This window comes from Electrona antarctica, assembly GCF_951216825.1.
Source record: "Electrona antarctica genome assembly, contig: scaffold_371, whole genome shotgun sequence".
Lineage (NCBI taxonomy): Eukaryota > Metazoa > Chordata > Actinopteri > Myctophiformes > Myctophidae > Electrona > Electrona antarctica.
In genome coordinates this window covers 109,375-120,475 of record NW_027636937.1, presented here as the reverse complement: position 1 = coordinate 120,475, position 11,101 = coordinate 109,375, and the positions used below count along the sequence as shown (strand labels likewise).

General features: G+C 48.3%; 1 protein-coding gene across 1 annotated transcript in view; it reads right to left on the bottom strand.

Moving 5' to 3' along the window:
* Positions 1 to 1,988: 1,988 nt before the first annotated feature.
* The window catches only part of LOC306919620 (copine-4-like), a gene marked incomplete at both ends in the record, with an annotated part of 106,978 nt that continues 97,865 nt past the window's right edge, over positions 1,989 to 11,101 (bottom strand). Inside the window, one exon of the mRNA XM_079532375.1 lies at positions 1,989 to 2,105. Coding sequence (XP_079388501.1) covers positions 1,989 to 2,105 — 117 coding nt within the window. The remainder of the gene's footprint in view (positions 2,106 to 11,101) is intronic.

Below are 11,101 nucleotides of genomic sequence, written 5' to 3'. Positions count from 1 at the left end.
ATGAGGGGGAGAGGATACTTGTTCTTGATGGTGATGTTGTTGAGCTGCCTGTAGTCTATACAGGGCCTCAGGTCCCCACCCTTCTTCTTGACGAAGAAGAAGCCCGCTGCCACCGGGGATGTGGATGGACGTATAAGACCCTCAGCCAGACAGCCATTAATGTAACTGTCCATAGCTGCCTTCTCAGGTAGTGAGAGGTTGTAGAGGCGACTGGCTGGAAGCGGAGCGTCAGGACGGAGCTCGTTGGCACAGTCGTAGGGTCGGTGGGGGGGAAGAGTGCATGCTCGCTCCTTACTGAATGCCTCACCCAGGTCGTGGTACTCAGGAGGAACCCTGGAAAGATCAGGAGGAGCACGACTGGGTCGTTCAGGCAGAGAAGGTGTCTGGGCAGACCGAAGGCAGCGGGCGTGGCAGGGAATGCTCCAGCTGAGAATGCGGCCCGAACTCCAACAGACGTGAGGGTTGTGGAGCTCCAGCCAAGGTCTGCCTAGGATGAATGGGGTGTCAGGGGAGACGATGACGTAGGGGCGGATGCTCTCTACATGATTTCCTGAGACAGTGAGGGTGAAAGCCTCGCATTGGTGTGTAACAGGACCCATGGGGTGGCCATCCAAAGCGAACGCCGAGAGGGACTTCTCCAGAGGCACAATGGGGAGTCCGACCCTCTGGGCGTAAAGTTGGTCAACAAAGCTCTCATCAGCCCCAGAGTCTATCAGAGCAGGAACGGTGAGCGTGCGCCCTGACCAGGCAAGAGTGACAATGAACCTGGACTTGCTGGAGCGGGACAGGGGGTCGGACAGGCTCACTCGGAACCCCCGAGCGGGTGAGCCCTGTCTTTTGGCAGCCGGCCTGAGGAGGCTCTGGAATGTAGGATGGGGCAAGAGTCAACAGAGTGTGCTGAGCCGGCACAATACATGCAGAGCCCCTGTAGTCTTCTGTGATCACGTTCAGCATTGGTTAAGCGGGCTCGGCCCAACTGCATAGGCTCCTCACCAGCAAATGTAGAGAGAGCAGGGAGAAGAGCAGGCCGGTTAAGGCTGGCTGGAGGCGAGGAAGAGGAAGGCGAGGAAGCAGCAGGACGAAACTGGTGAGCCTTCTCACGCTTGCGCTCCCGGTGACGTTCATCAAGTGAAATAGAGAGGGAGATGAGTTGGTTCAACGTGGCGGGCTTCTCTCTACCAGATAAGGCATCCTTCACAGGCTCTGCCAAGCCCCGCCGGAAAGCACTAAACAAGGCAGGCTCGTTCCATTGGCAACGAGCTGCTAGAATGCGAAACTCTGTGGCATACTGCGCCACAGAGCCAGAACCCTGCTGGAGGGTGGAAAGAACTGAATCTGCATCCTGCCCATGGACATCATGATCGAAAACAGTCTTGAACTCCTCTGTAAACGCAGCAAAGTCATGCATGTAAGGTGCAGAGCCCTCCCGACTAGCCATCACCCACCGCGAGCCTGCCCTGTGGTTAGGTTAGCGATGTAGGCTATGTGGGCGGGGGCAGTGGAGTACATACTGGGTTGAAGGGCAAAAACGTACTCACACTGCATGATGAATTCACGGCAGAAGGCGAAAGATCCGTCATAAAGAGCCGGTGCCACCAGATGGGGCTCCCGAGTGGGGGGCGTCTCGGGCTCAGGGGCCGGGTTTGGAGCAGGCCCAGACTGGGCAGAAGCAAGTGGAAGGAGTCGAGCACTGAGTGCAGCAACCTGGTCAGCGAGACTCTGGACCATGGCAGTGAGCTGGTCCACCTGGGCTTGTTGTTGATTGGCCTGGGACTGTTGACGAGTCGCAACCCCTTGGAGATCCTCTTTAATACTTATGACAGCAATAGAAGCCTCCTTTAATAGGCGAGAGTGTTCGCCCAAGACTTGGCCCTGGGCCTGAAACGTCTTCTCCATGCTGGCTGGGTCCCGATGGCCAGAGCTTACTGTTATATTTAGTAAGTGCACAGCAATAGAGGAGTCGTTGTTCAAAGGTAGTTCAGGTTTATTCACAAACAGGGGGAAGGAGTGGGATAATGGTAGAAGGGTGGTGGCTCTCCAGGTTGGCCAAACTCAGCGTGGGAATCCAAGCACTGGGGAGGAGGAGGAGGAGAGGAAGCGCCAGTCTTCAGAGAACAACAACAAACTGGGAAAGTTGTGTAAAGCTAAAAGTGTAACTAGCACTATAACTCAGTAAGCTTGGCCTGTACTTTACCAGACATGTAGACCATGTGAAGCTCTGGCCTGTACTTTACCAGACATGTAGACCATGTGAAGCTCTGGCCTGTCCTTTACCAGACATGTAGACCATGTGAAGCTCTGGCCTGTCCTTTACCAGACATGTAGACCATGTGAAGCTCTGGCCTGTCCTTTACCAGACATGTAGACCATGTGAAGCTCTGGCCTGTCCTTTACCAGACATGTAGACCATGTGAAGCTCTGGCCTGTCCTTTACCAGACATGTAGACCATGTGAAGCTCTGGCCTGTACTTTACCATACATGTAGACCATGTGAAGCTCTGGCCTGTCCTTTACCATACATGTAGACCATGTGAAGCTCTGGCCTGTCCTTTACCAGACATGTAGACCATGTGAAGCTCTGGCCTGTACTTTACCATACATGTAGACCATGTGAAGCTCTGGCCTGTCCTTTACCATACATGTAGACCATGTGAAGCTCTGGCCTGTCCTTTACCATACATGTAGACCATGTGAAGCTCTGGCCTGTCCTTTACCATACATGTAGACCATGTGAAGCTCTGGCCTGTCCTTTACCAGACATGTAGACCATGTGAAGCTCTGGCCTGTCCTTTACCAGACATGTAGACCATGTGAAGCTCTGGCCTGTCCTTTACCAGACATGTAGACCATGTGAAGCTCTGGCCTGTCCTTTACCAGACATGTAGACCATGTGAAGCTCTGGCCTGTCCTTTACCAGACATGTAGACCATGTGAAGCTCTGGCCTGTCCTTTACCAGACATGTAGACCATGTGAAGCTCTGGCCTGTCCTTTACCAGACATGTAGACCATGTGAAGCTCTGGCCTGTCCTTTACCAGACATGTAGACCATGTGAAGCTCTGGCCTGTCCTTTACCAGACATGTAGACCATGTGAAGCTCTGGCCTGTCCTTTACCAGACATGTAGACCATGTGAAGCTCTGGCCTGTCCTTTACCAGACATGTAGACCATGTGAAGCTCTGGCCTGTCCTTTACCAGACATGTAGACCATGTGAAGCTCTGGCCTGTCCTTTACCATACATGTAGACCATGTGAAGCTCTGGCCTGTACTTTACCAGACATGTAGACCATGTGAAGCTCTGGCCTGTCCTTTACCAGACATGTAGACCATGTGAAGCTCTGGCCTGTCCTTTACCAGACATGTAGACCATGTGAAGCTCTGGCCTGTCCTTTACCATACATGTAGACCATGTGAAGCTCTGGCCTGTCCTTTACCATACATGTAGACCATGTGAAGCTCTGGCCTGTCCTTTACCATACATGTAGACCATGTGAAGCTCTGGCCTGTCCTTTACCATACATGTAGACCATGTGAAGCTCTGGCCTGTCCTTTACCATACATGTAGACCATGTGAAGCTCTGGCCTGTCCTTTACCAGACATGTAGACCATGTGAAGCTCTGGCCTGTCCTTTACCAGACATGTAGACCATGTGAAGCTCTGGCCTGTCCTTTACCAGACATGTAGACCATGTGAAGCTCTGGCCTGTCCTTTACCAGACATGTAGACCATGTGAAGCTCTGGCCTGTCCTTTACCATACATGTAGACCATGTGAAGCTCTGGCCTGTCCTTTACCATACATGTAGACCATGTGAAGCTCTGGCCTGTCCTTTACCATACATGTAGACCATGTGAAGCTCTGGCCTGTCCTTTACCATACATGTAGACCATGTGAAGCTCTGGCCTGTCCTTTACCATACATGTAGACCATGTGAAGCTCTGGCCTGTCCTTTACCAGACATGTAGACCATGTGAAGCTCTGGCCTGTCCTTTACCAGACATGTAGACCATGTGAAGCTCTGGCCTGTCCTTTACCAGACATGTAGACCATGTGAAGCTCTGGCCTGTCCTTTACCAGACATGTAGACCATGTGAAGCTCTGGCCTGTCCTTTACCAGACATGTAGACCATGTGAAGCTCTGGCCTGTCCTTTACCAGACATGTAGACCATGTGAAGCTCTGGCCTGTCCTTTACCAGACATGTAGACCATGTGAAGCTCTGGCCTGTCCTTTACCAGACATGTAGACCATGTGAAGCTCTGGCCTGTCCTTTACCAGACATGTAGACCATGTGAAGCTCTGGCCTGTCCTTTACCAGACATGTAGACCATGTGAAGCTCTGGCCTGTCCTTTACCATACATGTAGACCATGTGAAGCTCTGGCCTGTACTTTACCAGACATGTAGACCATGTGAAGCTCTGGCCTGTCCTTTACCAGACATGTAGACCATGTGAAGCTCTGGCCTGTCCTTTACCAGACATGTAGACCATGTGAAGCTCTGGCCTGTCCTTTACCAGACATGTAGACCATGTGAAGCTCTGGCCTGTCCTTTACCAGACATGTAGACCATGTGAAGCTCTGGCCTGTCCTTTACCATACATGTAGACCATGTGAAGCTCTGGCCTGTCCTTTACCATACATGTAGACCATGTGAAGCTCTGGCCTGTCCTTTACCAGACATGTAGACCATGTGAAGCTCTGGCCTGTCCTTTACCATACATGTAGACCATGTGAAGCTCTGGCCTGTCCTTTACCAGACATGTAGACCATGTGAAGCTCTGGCCTGTCCTTTACCATACATGTAGACCATGTGAAGCTCTGGCCTGTCCTTTACCAGACATGTAGACCATGTGAAGCTCTGGCCTGTCCTTTACCAGACATGTAGACCATGTGAAGCTCTGGCCTGTACTTTACCATACATGTAGACCATGTGAAGCTCTGGCCTGTCCTTTACCATACATGTAGACCATGTGAAGCTCTGGCCTGTCCTTTACCAGACATGTAGACCATGTGAAGCTCTGGCCTGTCCTTTACCATACATGTAGACCATGTGAAGCTCTGGCCTGTCCTTTACCAGACATGTAGACCATGTGAAGCTCTGGCCTGTCCTTTACCATACATGTAGACCATGTGAAGCTCTGGCCTGTCCTTTACCAGACATGTAGACCATGTGAAGCTCTGGCCTGTCCTTTACCAGACATGTAGACCATGTGAAGCTCTGGCCTGTCCTTTACCAGACATGTAGACCATGTGAAGCTCTGGCCTGTCCTTTACCAGACATGTAGACCATGTGAAGCTCTGGCCTGTCCTTTACCATACATGTAGACCATGTGAAGCTCTGGCCTGTACTTTACCAGACATGTAGACCATGTGAAGCTCTGGCCTGTCCTTTACCAGACATGTAGACCATGTGAAGCTCTGGCCTGTCCTTTACCAGACATGTAGACCATGTGAAGCTCTGGCCTGTCCTTTACCAGACATGTAGACCATGTGAAGCTCTGGCCTGTCCTTTACCAGACATGTAGACCATGTGAAGCTCTGGCCTGTCCTTTACCATACATGTAGACCATGTGAAGCTCTGGCCTGTCCTTTACCATACATGTAGACCATGTGAAGCTCTGGCCTGTCCTTTACCAGACATGTAGACCATGTGAAGCTCTGGCCTGTCCTTTACCATACATGTAGACCATGTGAAGCTCTGGCCTGTCCTTTACCAGACATGTAGACCATGTGAAGCTCTGGCCTGTCCTTTACCATACATGTAGACCATGTGAAGCTCTGGCCTGTCCTTTACCAGACATGTAGACCATGTGAAGCTCTGGCCTGTCCTTTACCAGACATGTAGACCATGTGAAGCTCTGGCCTGTACTTTACCATACATGTAGACCATGTGAAGCTCTGGCCTGTCCTTTACCATACATGTAGACCATGTGAAGCTCTGGCCTGTCCTTTACCATACATGTAGACCATGTGAAGCTCTGGCCTGTCCTTTACCAGACATGTAGACCATGTGAAGCTCTGGCCTGTACTTTACCATACATGTAGACCATGTGAAGCTCTGGCCTGTCCTTTACCAGACATGTAGACCATGTGAAGCTCTGGCCTGTCCTTTACCAGACATGTAGACCATGTGAAGCTCTGGCCTGTCCTTTACCAGACATGTAGACCATGTGAAGCTCTGGCCTGTACTTTACCATACATGTAGACCATGTGACGCTCTGGCCTGTCCTTTACCAGACATGTAGACCATGTGAAGCTCTGGCCTGTCCTTTACCAGACATGTAGACCATGTGAAGCTCTGGCCTGTCCTTTACCAGACATGTAGACCATGTGACGCTCTGGCCTGTCCTTTACCAGACATGTAGACCATGTGAAGCTCTGGCCTGTCCTTTACCATACATGTAGACCATGTGAAGCTCTGGCCTGTCCTTTACCAGACATGTAGACATGTGAAGCTCTGGCCTGTCCTTTACCAGACATGTAGACCATGTGAAGCTCTGGCCTGTCCTTTACCATACATGTTGACATGTGAAGCTCTGGCGTGGAATGAAGGGCAGACTGGGCTTTTGTAGAGGCAGTGCTTGATTGCAGGATGGAAGACAGGTGCAGAGAATTGGTGAAGGAGAGCAGGTGTGCTGAGTAGAGCCATGGAGTAGTCAGAGAGGGGGGAGTGGCTAAGCAGTGCTTGCATGTGAAGGTGAGGAGGAGTGAGCCGTAACAAATGCAGCCTTATCTTTTGTTTTTTGTTTTTGTCTTCCTCCTTTTGTTCTTTTTTTTCGTATTGTCGTTTTGTTTTGTTGTCTCTGTCTTTTCATCAATAACAATGAAGTGACGAGGTTACGCAACCCGGTCTAGGATCGCTAAAGAAGGAACGGCCAAGCAAAAATATCAATGAAAAAATTGAAATCAGCGATCCGGTTTGATATCAATAATAAAGCTTATCTGACCTGATCAATCCGCCAGGAGCGGAAAGTAAATACAGTCCCTTATGGCGGAGTGTTACGTAAATACAGTCCCTTATGGCGGAGTGTTACGTAAATACAGTCCCTTATGGCGGAGCGTTACGTAAATACAGTCCCTTATGGCGGAGCGTTACGTAAATACAGTCCCTTATGGCGGAGCGTTACGTCACAAGCAGTAAATACAGTCCCTTATGGCGGAGCGTTACGTCACAGTAAATACAGTCCCTTATGGCGGAGCGTTACGTCACAGTAAATACAGTCCCTTACGTCACACGCAGTAAGTCTAAGTAAATACAGTCCCTTATGGCGGAGCGTTACGTCACATTAAATACAGTCCCTTATGGCGGAGCGTTACGTCACAGTAAATACAGTCTCTTACGTCACACGCAGTAAGTCTAAGTAAATACAGTCCCTTATGGCGGAGCGTTACGTCACAGTAAATACAGTCCCTTACGTCACACGCGGTAAGTCTAAGTAAATACAGTCCCTTATGGCGGAGCGTTACGTCACAGTAAATACAGTCCCTTACGTCACACGCAGTAAGTCTAAGTAAATACAGTCCCTTATGGCGGAGCGTTACGTCACAGTAAATACAGTCCCTTACGTCACACGCAGTAAGTCTAAGTAAATACAGTCCCTTATGGCGGAGCGTTACGTCACAAGCAGTAAGTCTAAAGTAAATACAGTCCCTTATGGCGGAGTGTTACGTCACACGCAGTAAGTCTAAGTTAATACAGTCCCTTATGGCGGAGCGTTACGTCACACGCAGTAAGTCTAAGTAAATACAGTCCCTTATGGCGGAGCGTTACGTCACAAGCAGTAAGTCTGTTAATGACGGCGTTCAGAATACTACTACTGTTTCTTTAAAAATCATTGCTATAGAAATCATCCCTAAAACTGTGAGAGGCGGTGATAGATTAAAGCAGTTGCTGCAGAGAGAAACGTTCTGGATTGTTACCCTGAAAGCTACAAACGTCCCTGGTCTTAACCCGGTAAGACCCAACGATGCTTCTCGGTAACATTTTAATCACTTAATTCTTTTCTTTTTTTCTATTATTTTTTCACCTAAACATCATCATTGATGTTCATTGTTTAGTCTTGCAATGCCATTGGTCATGATATTTGCATATAAATACCCCCCACAGAGGCACACATTTACACAACTTCAAAATCTCTGGACTGATTAGTGCAATTTCTAATCAAAATTGACCTATGACCTTTAATCTTTAACCCTGATAAAAGTAACTAAAATGCATGTAATACATATATTTGTGTGATCATTAGAATGTCTAGAACATGTATCATGTATTATTGTGAAAGATATCCACCGAATGTAAATTATTCATTTATTATTATTATTTTAATAATTATTATTAATGTGCATAACATTTTCATTAAACTTTTTTTTTTTTTTTTTTTACATATTTTTTTAACATAAGTCCCAGTAGTACAAAGTAGTAGTAAGGTTGAAATCTCTTTTTTGCAAGTAGAAAATTGATAGATTTTTCCCCTTTTTCTCTAAAGGTGTCCTCCTCCTCACACACTATTCACAACCTTTTCTCTAATGGACTTAACTGTTATGATATATAATGTGCGGACATTGATGTTCTAACATTTATTGTGCTGACATGTATTAGACCGACAGTGACACTGATTGCTGTCAAGTGTTTTCAATCATGATGGTCGCTATATAATGACGTCCTGCTGCATGTCATAACTATGGCACCCTGACGAAGGCTGGTTGCTGCATGTCATAACTATGGGACCCTGACGAAGGCTGGTTGCTACATGTCATAACTATGGGACCCTGGAGAAGGCTGGTTGCTACATGTCATAACTATGGGACCCTGGAGAAGGCTGGTTGCTACATGTCATAACTATGGGACCCTGAAGAAGGCTGGTTGCTACATGTCATAACTATGGGACCCTGGAGAAGGCTGGTTGCTGCATGTCATAACTATGGGACCCAGACGAAGGCTGGTTGCTACATGTCATAACTATGGGACCCTGGAGAAGGCTGGTTGCTACATGTCATAACTATGGGACCCTGGAGAAGGCTGGTTGCTACATGTCATAACTATGGGACCCTGGAGAAGGCTGGTTGCTACATGTCATAACTATGGGACCCTGAAGAAGGCTGGTTGCTACATGTCATAACTATGGGACCCTGGAGAAGGCTGGTTGCTGCATGTCATAACTATGGGACCCAGACGAAGGCTGGTTGCTACATGTCATAACTATGGGACCCTGGAGAAGGCTGGTTGCTACATGTCATAACTATGGGACCCTGGAGAAGGCTGGTTGCTACATGTCATAACTATGGGACCCTGGAGAAGGCTGGTTGCTACATGTCATAACTATGGGACCCTGGAGAAGGCTGGTTGCTACATGTCATAACTATGGGACCCAGACGAAGGCTGGTTGCTACATGTCATAACTATGGGACCCTGAAGAAGGCTGGTTGCTACATGTCATAACTATGGGACCCTGACGAAGGCTGGTTGCTACATGTCATAACTATGGGACCCTGACGAAGGCTGGTTGCTGCATGTCATAACTATGGGACCCTGAAGAAGGCTGGTTGCTGCATGTCATAACTATGGGACCCTGGAGAAGGCTGGTTGCTACATGTCATAACTATGGGACCCTGGAGAAGGCTGGTTGCTACATGTCATAACTATGGGACCCTGGAGAAGGCTGGTTGCTACATGTCATAACTATGGGACCCTGGAGAAGGCTGGTTGCTACATGTCATAACTATGGGACCCTGACGAAGGCTGGTTGCTACATGTCATAACTATGGGACCCTGAAGAAGGCTGGTTGCTACATGTCATAACTATGGGACCCTGGAGAAGGCTGGTTGCTGCATGTCATAACTATGGGACCCTGGAGAAGGCTGGTTGCTACATGTCATAACTATGGGACCCTGACGAAGGCTGGTTGCTACATGTCATAACTATGGGACCCTGACGAAGGCTGGTTGCTACATGTCATAACTATGGGACCCTGACGAAGGCTGGTTGCTACATGTCATAACTATGGGACCCTGGAGAAGGCTGGTTGCTACATGTCATAACTATGGTACCCTGGAGAAGGCTGGTTGCTACATGTCATAACTATGGGACCCTGACGAAGGCTGGTTGCTACATGTCATAACTATGGGACCCTGATGAAGGCTGGTTGCTACATGTCATAACTATGGGACCCTGAAGAAGGCTGGTTGCTACATGTCATAACTATGGGACCCTGACGAAGGCTGGTTGCTGCATGTCATAACTATGGGACCCTGGAGAAGGCTGGTTGCTACATGTCATAACTATGGGACCCTGACGAAGGCTGGTTGCTACATGTCATAACTATGGGACCCTGGAGAAGGCTGGTTGCTACATGTCATAACTATGGGACCCTGACGAAGGCTGGTTGCTGCATGTCATAACTATGGGACCCTGACGAAGGCTGGGTGCCCAAACGCGTTGGTCCTCTTTGTAATGTTCTTTGCCATGCCTTAAACCCAATAAAAAAGGCTTTTTTTCACCTCACTGGAACAGAGTGCCTTGGATCCTCTTCTTTTATGATACGACTACTGTTGGTTTGTAAAGCGCTGAAATGTTTCAGGGTGGAATCCATCCATGTTTGATCTTTCTGCTGCTCTGAGCCATCCAGACAATCTGCTTTCTTTGAACCCAGTAACTCAGAGACAAATCCCCAACAAAAATGTGGAAAAGCAGCGTTCCATTTTTTGTTATGCACCACCACCACATATATATCTGCAACAAAGCACCAATAATACAGCTGATCTGACACATCTCTCAGTTCTTCTGAATCAAAGAGTTTTCGGTTTGTCGCTGCCTTTTATTGCTGAGGGTTTATTTTTTACTCATTTCTTGCTCTGCACTCTAAACGCATTTTACGTTCTATATTGTCCTTGAAAAATGTGTTTTCTTTTGTACTTAATATACAATTAGTGGTACTGCTACTGCTTGTGCCATAACGCAGGGGTATTCCAACGTTTTTTAGAACATAAGGAGAACCACTTAGCTGAGACAGAGATGAAGCAGGGACCCCCACCCCCCCCTTTCCCAGGTACCCCCTCATCCTCGCAACACCGATAAGCATATATTTGCAACCTTACATTTAG